Source organism: Hyalella azteca, unplaced genomic scaffold (assembly GCF_000764305.2).
Source record: "Hyalella azteca isolate HAZT.00-mixed unplaced genomic scaffold, Hazt_2.0.2 contig14097, whole genome shotgun sequence".
Lineage (NCBI taxonomy): Eukaryota > Metazoa > Arthropoda > Malacostraca > Amphipoda > Hyalellidae > Hyalella > Hyalella azteca.
Window position 1 is genome coordinate 289,125 of NW_025943995.1, and position 20,833 is coordinate 309,957.

The following is a 20,833-nucleotide window of genomic DNA, read 5'->3' on the forward strand; positions in this document are numbered from 1 at the left end:
TATCACTGATATCGTTATCATTGTGCAAATTGGCTGCCCACTAATAAAAAATTAAAACATTGTTATACAAAAATTGTGAGCGTATTTTGTACGTGGTGCAGTATTCTGGAATTATTTCCAGACAGGACTTCTTAGAAGTTTACATTGAAGATATTCATTGCTTAACATTTCTTGTCTGAATTACGATAGAAGAACCATTTACGCTCATGAAAAAAGCGAATAAATTTACAATCCAATAGAATTTTAGTTCTCATCTAAAGTAACAACATTACTTTATTATATACCAAGAACTAGAATTAATTAATAATAAAAAATACTAAGAAGCCTATAAGAACATGAGACGCAATAAGTTATGCCAAGCTTGTTGTCATGGATACCAACAGCGTCAATGCATGCTTGTTGAAAGGGGACTGAAGCATAGTTATTTACTACTCATGAAAGGAGCGGTAAAAAATGGTAAGTTTCAGATTAATCGATGCAGTTTTAATTTGTGTTGACGTTTTATAAGAAGAAAATGATAAATATTGACAGTAAAGCCTGTGTTGATTGGATCAAAACTATTTTGCTGCCTATTCCAGACAACGCATAATTCTGAGAGCTTGCTCGGAGCTTCGAACTTGCAACGCAGTGCTCTAAAGTCCAATTAACCACTCAACCACACCGTTCATTTGCCACTCTCACTCTCCGTTTGATTTAACTGCTTACGCTACTCTAGTCTCTATCATACCTACAGAGCATCTGACATAAAGCAAATTTTGATTACGATTCGATTGCACCAAAACATATGAAACTGAAACTACTACATATATATGATTTGTAAATAACAGCTACGGACGTTTTCCGGCTTTTGGGCTATAATAGTTTGGTTTAGTCTGCGACGTTGCGACGTGATGGCAAAAAATAACATAAGCATCCTTTTCGAATGTAGAAAATTCTATGCTCGAGAAGATTTACGCTTCAAATGTACTCAAAATTATTATAATTTTTTTTTTCCTTTTAACAACTGAAGAAAAATGATTATAAAAGCACATCTATTCGTAATTAAAATGTTGACATTCAATGAAAACTCTTTTGATTTCTTGCTATTCGACAGAACTACACCAATAACCCTTATGTCCAGATAGTCTTCTCATGGTTTGGACGAAGTGATAAGACCCTCGTTTCTGAGAAACTTTGTATTCACATCAAAATACAATGCAACTTGGACATTAATTCTCTGTAAAAATTTAAATCAGGCGCTACAAAGAGTTAAATTTTACGACCGACGATCTAGAAATCTTGATCGCCATATTTAAATTCCAGTTTATAGTCACGTAACGTAAAACGGACGAGCATCGTTGCCTGGTAGAATCGACATTTTCGCAATTATTGTTGGTGTTTGTATGTGTCGAAGGCCCAGAACAAGAGTGCAGGAGTGAAGGAGACATCCACAACGTCTCTACGTGAAGCCATTAAGCAATGGGAGGATAACAACAATATCAAAATCAGCGACGTTGAGGAAGTCAAACTTGTCGGCCTCTACCCTCCTCTGGAGAAGCTTGATCAGCACATGCAGACCTTATCACACGTACAGTTGAGTTGCGGTCTCATTGCTACATTTTGGTTCTGTGTACGTTATACTAGCGTACTTATGCATGGTTATACCCTCAATTGATTGATCGTAGCCACTCGCTACAAAGTGAGAAGTAGGAAAAACAACTCTGGTGTCTGTCTGGAAGGACAGAGGGCCCTTCAGAAAAGACAAGCCCCCATATTGTGCACGTGTTACAAAGTTTTCCAGATTCCAGGGAATTCATGCGTAATCTGGTCAGTAGCCCGGGGCTTAAGAAATATCTGGCAGTGGAATTAAGGTGTTAAACTTCTAACTCGAAAGAGTGAACGATGAACGAGTTCGAATGCTTCTAATATTGGCCCTTATAATGCGTATACAAATGTAAATTGCGTGAACGCAGGGTGCTCAGTCGAAACCTTGTGTAGAAAAACTAAATTCATACTACATTTCAAGAGATTAATAATTACGTACAAATTATTGCAGTAATATTATTCATACTTTAACACATTAATTAGACTTTGAATTAAATCAGATTAAACCCGAGTAAATTGAAACGAAGACCGCTATATGCACAGGAAGCTGTCGCTCTCAACAAACGTCATCGAGAAACTGGCTAACTTCAATAACTTCCGCAACCTGCGCGTGCTGTCTCTGGGTCGCAACAACATCAAGAGCCTCAGTGGCCTGGTGAGTCAACTCTATCGGGGTTTAGATCCATGGTATACGAACCCTGTCTACTGCTCAGACTACTACTGCTTAAATACACGTAGCATGCTGATTTATCGTCTGTGATTGGCTGCTGGTGTTACGAACTCTTAACAATATGTCAGTGAGATCCATCCTAAGATCGGAGAGATCTTTCCAATTATCGGTGAGGTCCAATTACATAAGGAGTGGCACAAACGCCTAATACAGCGCTGTTCCATATTACTGTTATTATGTGTGCTATAATACTTTAAACACTCAGCATTGATACAGCTCAGTTCTAACATTATTGTTCAGAAGAATGCAATAACGCTCGTCAACACTCAGCATTAATACAGCTCAGTTCCAATATTATTGTTCATAAAAATGTATTAACGCTCGTCAGCACTCAGCATTTCAGTGTAGAAAGCTTTAATAAAATACAGTACAATTCAGGAGGCCGTGGGGGAGACGCTAGAGCAGCTGTGGATCTCCCACAACCTCATTGAGAAGCTGAAGGGCATCAGCGCTCTCAAGGAGCTCAGGGTAATAAGATCGCTCTCAAGGAGCTCAGGGTAATAAAAGCGCTCTCAAGGAGCTCAGGGTAATAAGAGCGCTCTCAAGGAGCTCAGGGTAATAAGATCGCTCTCAAGGAGCTCAGGTGGCAGGATAAACGGCTGCTCAATGTCGTAGCTGCTGTCGACCCTGAAAATTTAAATCAATGAATTTTCTGGACATTAATTGCCAGGTTAGATATACATATAGACACAATTATACCTCATGAGGTACCAGGTGCTAATGACGCTGGAGTAGCAGGTGCTGGTGTATCTGGTACTGGTATAGCAGAAGCTGATTCAACATATGCTGGTTAAAGATAAAGAGGAGCTGCTATTTCGAGTAATGGTATAACTATAACAGGTGCTTGTATAATTGTATAACAGGTTCTCTACATCTCCTGCAACCTCGTCAAGGACTGGGCCGAGTTTATGAAGCTCGCCGAGCTGCCGGCGCTTGTCGAACTCAACTTCGTCGGTGAGAAGTCGTTGCAGGAAAGCGTTGTGATGGGGCCATGTGGGGCTAGGGAGAGAATCTTGGGGATGTAGTGGGGCTGTGGGGCAGTGGCAAGGCCATGGGGCTATTCTCGTAGTAGAGCCACGGGGATGTGGTGGGGTCATGGAGGACATCGTGAGGGTGATGGAAGGGTCGGGTCGGTAAACATGTGTGCAGCGGCGAGGGTCATGTGGGCCGTGGCAGGGAAAAGGGAACAGGGGTGGGCGTCTTGTGTGTCATGGCGAGGCATCTGAGCCATATTTCGGAGGGTCGAAAAGAACGTTTTCGTGAAGCAGTAGTGAGGCCATAGAGTGGTCATTAATGAGGCCATAGTAAGTCCATTGGAGTCATAGTCCACTTTTGTGCTCCAAACTTATCGCGAATTTCAAACTGACTTGATAAAGACCGCACGATTCATCACCCTATCGTGGTGTCATGAGCAGCAAGTGAACATCTCATGGCACTCTCTTAATTGGGTGATTATGGGTTCTACTGCCTTATCAACAAATCAAAAGTTGCCTTTTTGTTTAACCTGAACCTGGATTTTACAACCATAATTGCAGGTTACTGTATTTGTCCGCGTGGTGATTTGTGGGGCTATAAGGACTCGGCAAGTCTGACGCATGTGCGAGCATCTTCACTTTCTTCAGCTTGGTTGTCATATTGAACCCGTCTTATTTACCTTCTTTTGTTATCACATTCCACTCAAGGTTCTTTATTCTAGTGCTCGTTAACTTCAACATGACTGACATGTTGACTTTTCCTAAAGTTAGCATTAAACTCCCTAGTCTTCATGTTCTCCAATTTAACCATATATACAAGCTGACTCGTTAATATGTTGAACTTTTGCTCCATCTCCGGCAAGACTCACACCGCAATGTTCGCGAGAACTCATAATGCAGCCATGACGTTGCACTAGAACAAGCAATATACTTCATGAAAGCAGAAATTGTTCAAAATATTTATTAGTGAAAATGTCATCCGCCCTGACCAGGCAACCCATTGGAAGAGAAGATGACCGCAGAAGGAGGCTGGCGGGAGGAGGTGCTCAGGAGGCTCGTGTCGGTACAGAAGTTGGACGGACTGCCGCTCATCAGGGAGGTCTCTGACGACGTCTTCAGGGAGCCGCTGCCCTCAGGGACCGACCTCGACCACAATGATGGTAGGAGTCCTAAGGGGTTGTTAAATCCTAAGGTGGTATCTTGAGGTGATGAAAGTATTAGTGATGTCTGTGGTGGGTTTTTCAATCCTACATGGTGGGTCGTAAGGTGATGGGAGTTTGTGGAGAGTTGTTAATGATGAGGGGATTAGTGATGTCTGCGGTGTGTTTTTTAGCGCATTTTCTCATTTATGGAAAAAATGCACTATTGTGCTCGCCATGTCCGTCTGTCCGTCCGTCCGTGACCTCAAGTTTTCGTCGACGAGAAAATGCGCTCTCTGTCACTCACTGCAGTGAGTACTGAGTTATATTTTTAATCATATGCAGTGGGTAGTAAGGTGATGGGAGTTTGTGAAGAGTTGCAGTTGATGAGGTTAGGAGTGGCGGGTTGTGGAGCGCTGTAAGGCTGGTTGCTGATAGTGGGGGGTGATGGTGTGATTGTTTGGTTATTGAGTGATGAGGCGATAAATGGCGGGTTCAGGGATGATGAAGGGATATAAGACGAGTCGTGGCGTAATGAGAGGAATTGTGATTGATGGTGGCTTAGGATATGAGTGTAGAGCTGCGTGCTGGCTCATTGTTTCTCACACACACTCCTCTGGCCGTAAGTATAAACCAACTCAAACAAATGTCAATTGAATTTGATGAGATGAAATTTTTGGACATCAAAATATTAGTTCGAATTGTAGTTCAATGATGACGCCCGACAGATGATAGCGCCCCAGCGGACCCAATCACTGCCATCCACGCTGACGCAGTTGGCGACGACGGAAACTGAAATTAGGTCAGAGACCAGCAGGTGTGTTCAATGAGGCGAAGTTCCTGCAGGAGCTATTCAATGAGACCGAAGTTCCTGGAGGTTGTGTTCAATGAGACCGAAGTGCCTGGAGGTTGTGTTCAATGAGACCGAAATTCCTGGAGGTTGTGTTCAATGAGACCCAAGTTCCTGCAGGTGGTGTTCAATGAGACCGAAGTTCTTGCAGGTGGTGTTCAATGAGACCGAAGTTCCTGCAGGTTGTGTTCAATGAGACCGAAGTTCCTGCAGGTTGTGTTCAATGAGATCGAAGTTCCTGCAGGTGGTGTTCAATGAGATCGAAGTTCCTGCAGGTGGTGTTCAATGAGACCGAAGTTCCTGCAGGTTGTGTTCAATGAGACCGAAGTTCCTGCAGGTGGTGTTCAATGAGATCGAAGTTTCTGCAGGTTGTGTTCAATGAGATCGAAGTTCCTGCAGGTGGTGGTCAATGAGACCGAAGTTCTTGCAGGTGGTGTTCAATGAGACCGAAACTCCTGCAGTTGGTGTTCAAGAACACAGAAGTTCCTCCAGGCGTATCAATAAGACCGCAGTTACTGCCACTTCACGATCAATGAGATCGTGAAGTTCCTTCCACTATTGGCCCTGAGGCCAAAGTTACCGTTTTCGAAATATTCTTCATATTTCTCCTCGTCAAAATAAAGTGTACATATTTCCTTCTTAAGTGTTATTTATTTCAGAACAATGATCGTATCTAGTACGAAGATCGTCAATGGTTCAATAATTTATCTTAAATAAGGATAGTGAGCGATATGATTGTCTTACTGGCATATGACAGTAAAAAGTACAATATTGGAATATAGCTTTACTAGCAACTAATTAATATCTATTTTAAATCATTACACATCGGAGCTCCAGAGTATGCTTTGTCAGCTGATCATCATGTATCGGCTGTAAGGGAGAACAATCGAAGGCTTAGGTCAAGTAGATCGAGTCACACTATATATATGGCGGATGTCAGCATTGTTGTCCACGATTCCGTGGCGTCGTGTTCACCGGGTGTGGGTGCTTTCGTGTATTCTTTTTCCGAAAAAAATCCTCTTAAAATACAGCAGCCCTTCACTCACACAAAAATTCATCTATGCCCTATATAGATGAACTAGTCCATTTATTCGTAGTCCACTCATACCCTGTAATGCAAGAATGTCCTTTACACACACAGCATCCTCCATCCTCTCACACGTAATCACATCTGTTCACCACATTAGATCTCCCATGTCCCGCCATGCCCTGCATCGTTACCCATCCTCCCACTTGCACAACAAACTCTTGCCCTGCATAACTCAAATAACTCAGCAGAGCTCTGAGCTCAGAGATGCTGCGGGCTCTTGAGCAGTAATGATTATAACAATAACTTTCATTCAGTATAGTGCACTGACGTCACAAGCCACTGTCGAGGGCATCACCATCATCGTCACGCAGCAGGAGTATCTTATCCAGCCTTTTTATTACTTTATTTCCGTTTATTGTCTCGTAATGTAGCTAGGAGCGTATAAGATCTCTTGAATTTATTTAAACTTCTAATCCAAAGTAGATCACTGTGCATTTTGCGCTAACTTTTGTAGTATTAATAGCAGGGTTATTTGCAGTACTATAGGTGGTAGGTATAGTTATACGTATAAGATGGAATAGTATTAATAACAATAGCCGGCAAGACTGTCGAGGGCGTTAATAGTTTCAGCCATAGAACACATTAATTGTTGCTTTCTTGCCTGAAAGTGAACTAATTGGCACAGCACGTCATTCATTGCGAAGGCTAATGGATTAATTAAATCACGTAGTAAATACATCTCTTCTGGGGGATCCTAAGTTACCGAGTCCATGGGAAGGCCAAGACCTTGGGCGACTCGGAGTTGCTGCCGTTGCTGCCCTTAATTTGGTCTTACTTTCCGAGACGCTAGAGTAGTTCAAATGAGTCATGACCTTATTAATTAATATTTATTATCATTGGACCTTATCATGTTTCGCAAGCAGATATTCGGATCTCAATCATCCAACCTTGAGAAATAAATATAACACGATTCATATAAACTGACGCGTTTATTCCCATACCGAAAGTATCTGTTTCTGAATCATATCCATTTGGTTTAAGATACAAGAAAGCTTCAATAAATATGCATATGCTCTGTACGCCACACCGCTGAACATACCGTCGAGCATCGCAGAGATGAATTCGATATTCATGAAACTCGCAAGAAACTCATTCAGAGAAATTATTTTAAAAACATTCTTGCCTTCACCTTAACAAAATTGAGATGCGGGCCCGTCTCTGCATTAGGTGCGGCCTAGTAATGAGTTTGAATTGGTGAATTGAATGAGGACTGGTGCATCGCAGGTGCACCAATTGCATATTAATTCACGTTATTAGAAGAGTAGAAGAACGTGAGTTCAACTCATTGATGTGATACTAACCCGCAATGCAGGATTCGGAGATCGCACGCGGGAACTACAATAACATTAGCAAGACCAGTCATATGCCAGGCAAAGATCAGGGCGGACCAGCAAAGTAGTTCAATGCTTAATGTCCTCCCATAAATAAAACGGTTCAAGTCTCCATTCCGCTGCTTGCCTTTCCTACGGTTGCCTCCGCTCGTGGAAAAGCTAGGCAACGAAGGTAAAGAGTTTTGGCGCTCCATCGAATTACATTAATTGTTATTGATAGAGATGGAAATTGCGGCCAAAGGAATGTTACTGTTTGCAAAGTTTGTAGCTTGTGGCGGCTTCACATTGAAATATGTTCATGCGAATCCATTCCGTTAATGTTCAGAACCAAATGACTTTACTAGAACTTGAAATTATTATTATTGTTTTAGCGAAAATGCGTTATTAAAGTTGAATATATCAGGCAAGATTGATAAACGCATTAACCTCCAGCCCTGTTCCGGTCATTCGATTTAGCTATGACATTATTTGATTTAGTCATGCGGTTAAACCCAAATTTATAGACACTGTCGTCATCAAAATGGATATTAGTATTTGGTTCTGAAAGTTTGGGATCAGAAGAGGGTGATGGCAGGCTGCTCCCCTCATCGGGTCCTTGCTGGCTGGTAGGAAGATCTCCTATTCTCTCGTGTGCTGGCGGCTCTTTCGATGGTAGGCTTGGAGTTGTCAGAGATGATTGAGAGAAATCAACCTCTGATTTCCTTACATCGCCCATCACACCACCAAAGTCGTCATCGTCTCCAGCGTGGGGCAGGTAGAGCTCATGGTAAGACTTGGTGACCGTGACTGGAGGATCGCACTTATCCGTCACGGTCACGGTATGGTCGACGGTTTTGGTGGAGACGTCCGTAGTAGACCGAAGCAGCACGGTCGTCTCAGTGGCCGTCAGGGTTTCTGTTGACTTGACCGTGACCGTACTCAGGGTCTGCTCATGTGGCAAACAATATAACAATTGTGACAATGATATCTACAGAAATAATCGATAAAAATACAGAAGCAGAGAAAAGAAACCTTGACAACAGAAACATTACCGTTAAAATCTAATAACTGAAAAATATGACGGCATCCGTTCAATGAAAAAATTAAAATTCTCACCAAATAAATGATCATTTATGTAACTTCAGCACAAAAATATTCAAAGAGTCAAAGAGGACACTCATTCAAGAGGAGCCTCTTGAGGACACTCAAGCGGCTCATTAAAAACTTTAACCGATACTGACCGCCTGCGTCTTAGTGAAGGAAGCAGTTTCAGTCTCTGTTTCAGTGACAGTTTCACGCTTCGTTTCAAAGTCCGTGACTGTCTTCACCTCAACTCGGGTTTCCGTTATCGACTGAGTTTCGACGAGCCGTTGTACGGCAGTGATAGTAATTAACTTCGTCTTGAGGAGAGTTTTGACGAGGGAGGCCGTCTTGGTGACGTAGTTCGTGAAGGTGGACATGTGGGTGACCGTGTCGTAGCAAGACTCCTCCTTAGGTGCCCCATAGCCGTCGCTATGCCCGTACTCAGGAGGCTCGTACGGCAGGTCAGAGTAGGAGGAGAGGTACGATGGTCGTAGCTGAGGACCGTACGTATATCTTATGTTAGCAAAAGGCACGAACTGTGAGGCGTACGCCCCAGACACCAGCAGCAGCAGCGACACGAGCATCGATCCAACAATGTCCATGACAAGAAACTTGCACGGAACCTTGGAGCAAATCTGAAACGATTTGAAGCCCGATTGGTATATCGCGGCACTTAAAACTAGCAAATTTTATCAATACTAGTGACTAGCGAACTATACGGGCCAATTTTGTATACTGGCACATTATTTTCATATACGTACTTTTGACGTACATATTAGATTCAGATTGATTTAGATTAGTTTAAACTGAAAATTTGTCAAGTGAGCAATATTGTATACCGTCAATGTTACGTGAGTTAAATCTCAGCAAATATTGCCCTGAATTCGCCGCTCGTCAATAAGAACCATAGTATACTGCAGTCAGAATCCTAATTTTCAGTGTTCGATAACTACATAATAACTACTAATCAGTTTTGATCTAGCTAGAAGGTCCGGCTCAGTTTTGATAACAAAATAGATTGTTTATATTAAAAGCTGGCAACATCTGTGCGGTGGCGACTTTAGTAGCACTGTCATTGCATTGTCAGATTTTTGCATAGGGACGATGTAGTAGTTACTCGACGTATAATTCAACCATATATAAAAAAATTAGATAACTGATGGTATTCACATACTCATTTTCTGGACTGAATCCGAAATAAAATGGGTAAAAATGTGAATGATTGAGATTATGAGTGTGTGCGATAAAGAGCATTTGTACATTTCGTTCATGTAGAACATATACAAATTAGCATGATATGCCTTAAGGCAAGTGACAGCCCTGCCTGCGATGAAAAAAAACATGCTCATATGTATGACATTCATTGCATATGGTATAGAACTATTCATTCTTGCCGCATCATCATTAAGATTTAATAGTAGGAAGGGGAAAATAGATTTATCTAGGTTCAGACGATGACGTTAGCAAGAAACGATTGAAACGCGTCACATTGAGCGAATTTTTTGAACCTATACAATATAATTTTATATATACTTAGTTCGTATCTTTTCGCAGTATCTTCATAATTAAATAGCATAAGAATGCATGCAGAATCTCATACTCGAAATTTAGATCCTATGAATGCTTTAAGTGACACATGATTTGCATATTGACAAGCATTTAATTCAGTATAGGCTTTCTTCGTAATTGCAAAAAATGTGGAGCAAATTAACTATTGAAAATCGATTAAATATTTAATGCCCATAATGTTACAATTATCTTTGATTGCACGATCTTTACAAAACTTTTTTAATAATGTTTACGGGGAAAAAGTTTATAGCATAAGTTTTTAATTTCGTTCTGCTCGGCTGTGTGATCTATTTGAATAATAACAATATATTGACAAAAGAAAAAAATTAGTTTACTTTTCAATTAATAAAAGCTACTTTAGTTTCAGCTGAGTCGACAAGTGTTTCTAATTTAGTATCACATCACATCTGGTATCAGAAATTATAGGTTGGGACATGCCTGTTTCTCATCAAGGTGTCACTGCACCGGACGGGGCAGCATAAATAGACTAGCAACATCTGAGCGAAGGCCGCCTTTATATTTCCATTGAAAACTAGGGCGGGGTGGCCGCGGCCATGGCAGCGAGGGCAGGGGGCGTCGTCGCAGGAAGTAGTCTCGTCCGAACAATGGAAAACTGCAGGAAAATATTTACAGAACCGTAACGCAGGTGACGCGGAACACCGAGAGGAAGTTGCTGCGCAGATCTGGAGCTGCGAACTCTTCGAGTTGCTGATAAATCTCAAGAAACGAGGATGCTTTGTTGTTTGAGTGTTTCAACCACCACTTTCTGTAGAGACCTTGTCTTGAAACGATTGAAGGAATTAATTAATTAGCCTGTCTTACTTGTAGTGAAGACAGCCATAAGACGGTGAAAGTTCACTCTGGCAATAAACATTAATTTCAGGAAAACTTATCAAACAGAAGTGTTTTAAAATTCAACTTCATATGAAATTTTACAAACGACGCAAATTTAGGGAGCTTATAGTTTCTCAGTTACCAAAAATAACCATTCAGTCCATAGATAAGCCATGATCTTTCCATTTCTTTGCCTCACATCTGCGCAAAACTTCAAAAGAGCGACACCTCCTCTTAATAATAAACTTAACCACAAAATTCAACGAACAGAATTCCGATGAAAATCTTTTTTGGGCTTCACAATTTTATTGCGGTTTATTTCTATATGGATTTCCATTTTCCAGTTAATTCTTAAGTGTGCACATGTCACGTGACGTCATATAGAAGGCAATTTAGGCAAAGAAATTATAACTCATCAGTGTGCATCGTCACGCTGTGCCACTGTCGTCTGCAGGCCAGTCCCCCAACCTCCACCTGAGTTTGCAAGCCAAGTGCTGCATGAGTCGACTTGCATGCCGCCTCATATAGTGATATAGGCCAGTCAAATACAACATCAGCGTCGTCTGCTGACCCTTGCATCTAACCTCAACATCAACGTCGTCTGCTGACCCTTGCATCTAACCTCAACATCAACGTCGTCTGCTGACCCATAACCTCAACATCAACGTCGTCTGCTGGCCCGTGCATCTAACCTCAACATCAACGTCGTCTGCTGGCCCGTGCATCTAACCTCAACATCAACGTCTGCGCCTGCATCAACGTTGTACACCGCCCAGTTAGCAAATGACGCAATTTTGTAGTTTAATGAATCTCAAGAATATTTTTGTTCCAAGCAAAAACAAAGATAAACATGCCACAGTTATTTCGATCATAAAAAGCAGTGGAATTTAATTGCAAAAAATCAAACAAATACGTTGTTTCAAGACTTCTTTTTATTCGTTGTCATTTTGCCCACTAAATGCGACCAGCAAGGGGCAGAACGTAATGCAATAGTTTCGAATAAATACAATACTTCAACTTGCGTATGGCACAGTCCTGCGAACGATACAGAAGTGATCTCACCTTATGTAAGTCTAAAGGTAATTCTTTTAGTGTATTAAATTCACGTACGGGCAAAATATTAGAGAATGTTTGACCAAGTTTGTTATTACGGTGCACATACTTGTTATACGATCTATTGTGACAGAAAATCTTGTGTCAGAGTCAATAATAAAAATGAGTTAAACTTCTTCGTTCTTCGAAGTGCGGGTAACTCCAAGTATTTTAATAGCCGCAATGGTGAGAGCGCATATAGCAATATCTGAAATTGAACAATTTACCTTTATGCCCAAGACAATAATTGTATTAATGACGTACACGTTGCAAATGCCACGTTCTTCGATCGCCGCGTTGCTCTAAGGTTCAGGAGTGCGAGCCTCAGCATTTAGCTCTTGCCATTCAGGTGACCTTCACACTCGTGTCCGAATTAAATTATTATTGCCGTGTTCGCTTAAAAAGTAAAAAATGTATGAAGGAAAGTTTCCCTATCCATGCCACAAACAAAGCAATGTCCACATTTATCATGACACTCGATGCAATAAATCAAAATGCCATGGGTTCCATATATCGTTCCTCTATACTCGGAGTTTCCCACAAAGAAACATAACATTTTGCTCCAGTTGACTTTGACAATGGCTAGCGGAATGCCACCAGTGGCCGGACGTGCCTGACCTTGGCCGTGAAACAATTGATCAACAAATCGAAATAATTTACATCGACGTCGCTTTGCTGCCACACGCGAATTTGCATTATCGTGGCAATGAAGGCGGTCAGCGCGTTGTGTTCCGGCTCTTCTCGTGGCAATGAAGGCGGTCAGCGCGTTGTGTTCCGGCTCTTCTCGTGGCAATGAAGGTGGTCAGCGCGTTGTGTTCCGGCTCTTCTCGTGGCAATGAAGGTGGTCAGCGCGTTGTGTTCCGGCTCTTCTCTTCTCCTTCATAATCGATATACGAGTTTGTATCAACATTATTCTCATATCTCATAAATTTCCTTACGTAATAATTGGTCCCTAACATTTTTTCGTTCATCATGTTTACCGATAATACACCACTAAAGTGTAACCATGAGAAAAATTGGCTAGATAAATATTTTTGGATTCTTATCCTACTCTTCAAACGGAAAGTCCGTGATAGTTTGAAGCGAATTCAACCAAGAAATTAATTGGTTATTCCTATGGAGGCTGGGTGAAGCAAATAACCGCGGTTTCCTCGTTTCCTCAAGGCCAGCGAAAACTCGCGCGCCCTTCATTGATTGTCTGGTGATGAGAAGAAATCAAGGAGTGAGGCGGAGTGCTGGTAGTGAGCTGATGGAGTGGTGGTAGTGAGCTGGTGGAGTGGTGGTAGTGAGCTGGTGGAGTGGTGGTAGTGAGCTGGTGGAGTGGTGGTAGTGAGCTGGTGGAGTGGTGGTAGTGAGCTGGTGGAGTGGTGGTAGTGAGCTGGTGGAGTGGTGGTAGTGAGCTGGTGGAGTGGTGGTAGTGAGCTGGTGGAGTGGTGGTAGTGAGCTGGTGGAGTGGTGGTAGTGAGCTGGTGGAGTGGTGGTAGTGAGCTGGTGGAGTGGTGGTAGTGAGCTGGTGGAGTGGTGGTAGTGAGCTGGTGGAGTGGTGGTAGTGAGCTGGTGGAGTGGTGGTAGTGAGCTGGTGGAGTGGTGGTAGTGAGCTGGTGGAGTGGTGGTAGTGAGCTGGTGGAGTGGTGGTAGTGAGCTGGTGGAGTGGTGGTAGTGAGCTGGTGGAGTGGTGGTAGTGAGCTGGTGGAGTGGTGGTAGTGAGCTGGTGGAGTGGTGGTAGTGAGCTGGTGGAGTGGTGGTAGTGAGCTGGTGGAGTGGTGGTAGTGAGCTGGTGGAGTGGTGGTAGTGAGCTGGTGGAGTGGTGGTAGTGAGCTGGTGGAGTGGTGGTAGTGAGCTGGTGGAGTGGTGGTAGTGAGCTGGTGGAGTGGTGGTAGTGAGCTGGTGGAGTGGTGGTAGTGAGCTGGTGGAGTGGTGGTAGTGAGCTGGTGGAGTGGTGGTAGTGAGCTGGTGGAGCGTTGGTAGTGAGCTGGTGGAGTGGTGGTAGTGAGCTGGTGGAGTGCTGGTACTGAGCTGGTGGAGTGTTGGTAGTGAGCTGGTGGAGCGTTGGTAGTGAACGGGCGGAGTGTTGGTGTTTAATTAATGATTAATTAATACATAATTTAACCAGTTAGCACTAATATTAGATTAATTAAGTTTATTAACGAGATCGTGGAGATCGCGTAGAGTGATCGTCGTTGCACAGCCGTGGTCCAAGCTCCTCACATAATGAGCAGTGCACAGCTGATAGTGAGATCAGTGCCACCAACGACATTATCTTATTTCTTCTTTAATTAATTTCAGCAGCTCAAACCTTACCAATTAAAAAATATATTACTCAGTACTCACTGCAGTGAGTGACAGAGAGCGCATTATCTCGTCGACGAAAACGTGAAGTCACGGACGGACAGACAGACGGACGGACATGACGAGCACAATCGGGCATTTTTTCCATAAATGAGACAATGCGTTAAAAACACTCGACACTGTATGCAGTCCACTACGGTCTACGGGACACTGACATTAAACAAAATCTCCAACTATCAATGCATAATTATGTTGTGATTTTACCAGGCCTCCTTCCTGATTCATCTCAGGAGCGTTCTTAAGGGCATTCGTTCGGAGGGTACACATAATATCTTCCATAATTATCAGAATTTTGATGCAAACAATCAATTGATACCAATCGACCTCTACATCAAGGTACCGTTATGCTTCTAAAAATGACTCTAGGTCTCCAATATCATCGTCAAGAGTATCAACGTGAACACGGCGTACGAACGGCAATAAAACACGAGTACAAGAAAATCAATTGTATTGCGAAAAACTTGTTGTTGAGCATGAAAGTTAATGGCAATTTATTCCGTGTTTCGATCCGAACGCCCGATGTCGTCGGGCACGGTACAGCACGGAACTTCTGTTCACAGGTGCAAGATTAACAAACTAACTAACATTCAAGCTTACAAGATGGTGGCGCCCCAATTCTCGGCAAAATTAGAAGAGAAAATCTTGAATGAATCGTAGCATTTTAATGAATTCAAAAAGATCTATACTGCGCATATTCGGAAATAATGAACCACGCTGGCAAGTACTCATGATACAGAAAGCACATCACAAACAGGATTTGCTCTGATCGATGATGCTCTTATAAGCACTGTGTAGAGCCATCATAAGTAGCACGGGATCCCATCTACGATAAGGACTATAGCACAAGCTAAATAGAGCATGAATTTGACAGCTGTATACTTTGCATTATAAACGGTGCTCGAGGATAAACATGTTTAGCTCAAACTGTAGAGTTTGAGACGGGGATTTCTTGTGCATTTCTACCCAACTTAGGAGATTTCAAGGATTACGCAGGTACAGGTACGTACTGTTAAAAAAATTAGTTTATACATTAATAGAAGGGTTGAATAAAAGCGCTCACTCTAAAAGGGACTTAGGCACAACCTTCTTATGCATTGGTCGTTTGTAGGGTGTCTCCTTTGGCAGGTTATGCGCGTCGTACCAGCGCTGCTCGAAGTCGGCTTTGGTGAGGCGTGGCGGCGGCAGGCTGTCGTGAGCGGGACCAGCTCGTCTGCGGGAGCCTATGAAATTGTCCCGCTCGTGGTATGGTCTCAGAGGGTCGTCTGGATAGTAGCGTCTCATGCGGTAGTACGTAGTGACCTGAAATAAAAACATTGAGCCTTATGCCACAAGCCTGTACAGGCACAATGGAAGAACCTTCTGATCAGAACTGAAACGACACAGTTAGTGTTGGAGCAGTCAAAACTGACACGTCTGGCAAAACTCTAATTTAGCTAAAAATTACCATGTTATCTTCAAGGAATTTCAGGTATTGGCACTTCATGCGGTAACAGCGGTATATGAAGTGATGACCAAAAAATTCAGAAATGTTTGTGGTTGGATAGACAAAAATATCCTGTGGTATTTTTTTATTTTGTCAAATTTTTTGTTGTTATAATTCAGGTACCGGTAAGTCATATATAATTTAAATTCTCAACAAGCAGGTGATTCCGGCACAGCTAGGGATAGATGATCACTTTATCTAATTACCTACATATCTTTCTTGATAATTCATCAGCTAGTGTAATGGGATTGGGAAAAAGATGCATTCAATATCTGAATTGAATAACAGCAACATATTTTCTATGCCAAACTTTTACATATGATATGATAAATAATAGCTATCAATGCAATGAAAATTATACTAATAAAATGTACTAAAATTGAACAGCAAATTACAAATTTTAAGTAGCAACTCCGATTTAAGTAGCAACTTAAATTTGGTTAAAATTAATTATTAATTTATTAAAATTAATTATTAATTATTAATTAAATTTAAGCAACTTAAATTTAAGTAGCAACTTAAATTTGGATTTAAGTTAATTAAAAAAATAAAAGAAACTATAAATAATGATGAAGTCTGAAAAAATAAAGATTTTAATTAAATTAAGATCTATAATTCAATTTGAAGCTTTTGGATGAAAATTTGCCAGCAGTGATAACCACTGTTTTATACTAGGCCAGAATGTCAGGTGGTCAAAATATCTATATCATAATAAATAAATCTTGATCACACTTGCCATTTTATCAAATATTTGACCCTTTTCATGGGGAACAAAGTAGAACTGCTGGCAATGATGCTTCTTCTTACTGAGCTTGGCCCAGAGCTTCTTGTTCTGGCCTATCTCAGGTCGTATCCATGCCCCCCTGTTAACAAAATAAAAAATCATCAAAAATAAACAATGGATCAGAGACTCTTAAAAAGGCTTTATTTTATTCTTTTATTTAAAAATTAATTTCTTTCTTAACTACAGACATTGGTGAAGGGCAATGTTTTAAACATTGAGTTTGGTGGAATTGATAAAACAATAATTTTCAACTGTTACAGTAACACAAAACAGTGTTACTGTAACAGTGAACAGTGTTACAGTAACAAAACAGATGCAAATATATTTATAAATTCTATCAATTTGATAAAAAGGATATTATGCAAACATGCCTAGAAATTACACAAATCAAAATCTATTTTACATCCACAAGCATGTTCTTTGGACTGGTATTTTCAACAAACCAACCCTACCAGTGTAATTTGGTGAATCGCTTGTAGATTCCAGGGTGAGAATGTCGTTCTCCAGTTTCCAAATCATACTTAATTATTGAGCGAGTCAATTGTAGTTGAGGCACTGTCACTTGCAGGCCAGAAGGCTGACAAGACAGAAGTGGAGAACCAGTAAATCTGAAAAAAATTAATGAAAATTTAAGAATTTTACAAACAATACTAAAATAGCTTAGGTACTAAAACAATTAGTAAATATAACTAACCTATGTTACTAATTTCTGCATTAGAAAATTCAAAGATAAAAGTCAATATGAAAATTTTCCTATTCACTTTCAATGGAGCAGATACCAAGCACAATGAATGTGGAAATTCTTAGCTGTTATCAGGTCAATGTGCAGAAAGTGAGTAGGGTAAACGCACCATATTCCGACTTCGTGGGCAATTCCGACACTTCTTAACTTATTCCTTTATATTAAGCTTTGTTTTCCTTCCACGCATGCGTAGATGGTTTAAATAGTGATGTCATACTATTGCGCACCAGATTCCCGCAAAACACTAGGTCTGCCAGGTAAATGTTAAGATCCTCAGAGCGAAAGTCCAAGTCAACTAGTGAGAACATCGAAAAACGTGTCAAAGTTGATAGTTGACCTTGCTCTACCAAATAGTGATAAACTGTTTGTGTAGAAAGAATATTATGGTTTGAGACTTTTAAATAAGTCTGTGAATATATTAGGAATCCTTTAAGCATACGTACGTACCACCAGAAAAATTATTCAGAAATGCTTGGTATAGCGATCAATGAAGAATAACGAGTTAAACAAACTGGTATCGCAAAAATGTTAGAAAAGTCGCTCGTTTTACAATCTTCAGTGTTCAAAATTTTCGTTAGCGATAACACTGGTAATAAAAAGTTTACATAATTTATCTTAATGTCCACAGGCTGAAAATAATTAGCCATTATAGCATTCCAAATTTCAGATTTTTATCTTATTAATGAGGGGAGTTATCTGTCGAATTCATAGTTAAGAATTTCCATAGACGAGTAAGACGACTACCGCGGCTGAGCGCGTCCACGGGCCTCTTAATGTGTTGGAATATGGTGTGTTTACTCTAAATATCAAAGGATCTCTGTTAATGTACTGGCATTTCATAGGCATCTACATAACCAAATTGAGAAAAAAATACAACAACATAAATAGCTAACAGACCAATTGAATCAGTCTTAGAGGCATTGTGGGCAATTTCTATTTATCACCATGCAGTCCATGCTCAACTGACTCCTGAATTTGGGGCTTTTCTTTTAGGCAACTTATGATAAAAATCAAGCACAAGAACCTCTTTTGATAGGTTTCCTTTGTTTATTTATCTAGCTATGCTTCAATGAGTGTGGCAAAAAAAGAGTGAAGAAGTTTAATATTGTCAGATATCTTTAATAGAAATTATTCTTTAAAAAAGGCCATAATTTTATGTGCAATCTCCACAAACTGCCTTATTTTTTATAGGTAATATGCACCTTCATATCCAATTGCAATTAATGTCAGAGCCAAAATTAATCATGAGAGGGCCACAAAGCCCACAATGCTTCAATTCATAGATTAAATGTAATTACATTTGATGTTCACCAACACAAATAATTTTTGTTGTTACACAAATCCAAATTATCCAATTACAAATACTACAAATGTGCAGTTGCTTGGCTTGGAACTTCATTAATGATTCTTCACTGTAGAAATTGCATGCTGAAGATGGAATGCTGCAACATTGTGATACTTTTTGCCTATATTAATACCGAAGAACTCAAGGAAACGAGAAACAATGAAAAAACTTTAAGCCTACTTATGCTTACCTAGGTCCTAGCTAGGTACTTTAGTATTTGGACAAAAATTCAAATATTTAAAAAATAGGTAGAAGCATAACTTGCTTATTTAAAAAACACACAGAATTCAAGTAGGAACTATTCATAATATCATGTAAGAGTAAGACTCACTTTTCAGAAGATATTTTTATGTTTGATGATTTCCATGATAATGATTCGGTTAAACAGTGGAACAAGGAAGTCTGAGGCAAATTTTTACTGCAGATAGCCCAGTTTAATAATGTCGCACGAAATGGTAGCTTTAACATCTTGATCTACTATGGGCACGGCCAGTGCCGGACAACCGGACCACAAAGACTTAGCCTGTAAAGTTAGCAGGTATAGTGCCGACTGCCGAGCAGCCGAGGGAGAACAGCCCAGCACAACTAATATATTGAAGCGGAGAAGGCTCCGTCGTTCCGGAAAAAAATTAAGTCTAAAAAAGTTTTGGAAGTATCAGCAAAGGTTGCTTTCTGCATGGTTGCACTATACATGGTACTATACAGTATTAGTTCAACCATGGCTTTCTGTAAATCAATAAGTACCTAAGCTAAACGCAAATCTTCCACACACCTATCAGTTTTTTCATCGAAAACCTGTGTTTGGTTGTGTTTCTTTTAAAGCACCTTCATTTTACTCATGATGAATAATTTTTTAAATGTATGACTAAAATATAATTAATTTTATTTAAAATGTAAATTTTGAAATATATTACCACAATATATGACACTGAAATATAGGCGCCTCTTCAATGCGAGCTTTATATAAGGGGTACGAGTATATCGCTTCTGGATCTAGTAGTGACCCGAGTGATCTCTGTGATGGCTGGTCCCTGGTTTCACCAAACTCTCTACTCCTCCTTTCATGTGCTAATTGACGCACAATTTCAATACTCAACTCTCCCTCCACTTAGTGCTTATTCACACAGCAAATTCTACCAAAAATACCCCTTTCCTTGAATATTCTACCAAAAATACCCCTTTCCTTTTTTCATCTTACGACCAATTATCATTTCCTTGCACCCAGTGCTCTTTCACCACGCTAATATTCCCCCGATTTTGTTCGAATCGATTTGTCAGCTCAACAAGGTTGTTTTGTGTGGTCCCAACGATATAGCACCGTAGTGCATAGGCTCCGTAACTATAAGTGATTACAATAAGCGTAGTCAGCGCCATTAAACGTATCTCAATTTTAAGGACATGTTTATTATCTTTGCTAATATTTTACCAGCTCTTACCTTGTAACAGAAGAAGAAACTTTGGAAAACAACTTTCGTCTGTGCTGTTATTGCTTCAGGTAGTAAAATTTAGTCCACGCTACCATTTCAGTTCCACAATGAAGTCATTTCGTAAGAAACAGAGACTGAAAAATGTCGTATAGTGGTATAGAATGGTATAGAAGTGTCGGCATTGAAGAGATAGGCCCATGGCCTGTTGCCGATTCTTGAACTTTTCGTGACTTGATTCACAAGGGATCCGGCCTTTGGAACCCGATCTTTCCATAGCTGACGATTGATTGAGATAGCTGCTGGATTTATTGCATGGTCCGTAATTTGCTAGGCATTTTAAGACTGAACATATGCTCCAGCATAGCTTCGTCCGGACTTATTGCCTGGTCCGTAATTTGCTAGGCATTTTAAGACTGAACATATGCTCTTGCATAGCTTCGTCTAGTCT

At 40.7% G+C, this 20,833-nt stretch overlaps 3 protein-coding genes across 3 annotated transcripts; 1 reads left to right on the forward strand and 2 right to left on the reverse strand.

Moving 5' to 3' along the window:
• Positions 1-400: 400 nt before the first annotated feature.
• Positions 401-7,319, forward strand: LOC108673236 (dynein axonemal light chain 1). Its single transcript, XM_047883952.1, has 7 exons — positions 401-456; positions 1,394-1,572; positions 2,128-2,239; positions 2,693-2,782; positions 3,178-3,268; positions 4,281-4,448; positions 5,156-7,319. Exons 1-7 carry the CDS (start codon positions 454-456, stop codon positions 5,221-5,223), a joined length of 711 nt encoding a protein of 236 aa, XP_047739908.1. The 5' UTR covers positions 401-453; the 3' UTR covers positions 5,224-7,319.
• On the reverse strand, positions 7,181-10,815 carry LOC108673243. Its single transcript, XM_018161042.2, has 3 exons — positions 10,768-10,815; positions 8,919-9,395; positions 7,181-8,623 (listed from the first exon to the last, which is right to left on the reverse strand). Exons 2-3 carry the CDS (start codon positions 9,360-9,362, stop codon positions 8,120-8,122), a joined length of 948 nt encoding a protein of 315 aa, XP_018016531.1. The 5' UTR covers positions 9,363-9,395; positions 10,768-10,815; the 3' UTR covers positions 7,181-8,119.
• A 4,220-nt stretch (positions 10,816-15,035) lies between these two features.
• Positions 15,036-19,548, reverse strand: LOC108673237. The gene is made up of 4 exons (XM_018161029.2): positions 19,290-19,548; positions 17,324-17,479; positions 16,824-16,950; positions 15,036-15,903 (listed from the first exon to the last, which is right to left on the reverse strand). The coding sequence occupies exons 1-4, from the start codon at positions 19,424-19,426 to the stop codon at positions 15,661-15,663; spliced, it is 663 nt and encodes a 220-aa protein (XP_018016518.1). The 5' UTR covers positions 19,427-19,548; the 3' UTR covers positions 15,036-15,660.
• Between the last annotated feature and the right edge of the window lie 1,285 nt (positions 19,549-20,833).

Bases quoted from the DNA above. Each gene is read 5' to 3' on its own strand.
- LOC108673236 (XM_047883952.1), top strand. The intron at 3,269-4,280 runs GTGAGAAGTCGT...CGCCCTGACCAG, and splicing joins TGTCGAACTCAACTTCGTCG to GCAACCCATTGGAAGAGAAG. The intron at 4,449-5,155 runs GTAGGAGTCCTA...GACGCCCGACAG, and splicing joins CGACCTCGACCACAATGATG to ATGATAGCGCCCCAGCGGAC.
- LOC108673243 (XM_018161042.2), bottom strand. From the start codon at position 9,362: ATGGACATTGTTGGATCGATGCTCGTGTCGCTGCTGCTGCTGGTGTCT. The intron at 8,624-8,918 runs GTCAGTATCGGT...CCACATGAGCAG, and splicing joins CCTTCACTAAGACGCAGGCG to ACCCTGAGTACGGTCACGGT.
- LOC108673237 (XM_018161029.2), bottom strand. From the start codon at position 19,426: ATGTTAAAGCTACCATTTCGTGCGACATTATTAAACTGGGCTATCTGC. The intron at 17,480-19,289 runs GTGAGTCTTACT...AATTTTTTTCAG, and splicing joins ATAAAAATATCTTCTGAAAA to ATTTACTGGTTCTCCACTTC. The intron at 16,951-17,323 runs GTAGGGTTGGTT...TTTTGTTAACAG, and splicing joins CGATTCACCAAATTACACTG to GGGGGCATGGATACGACCTG.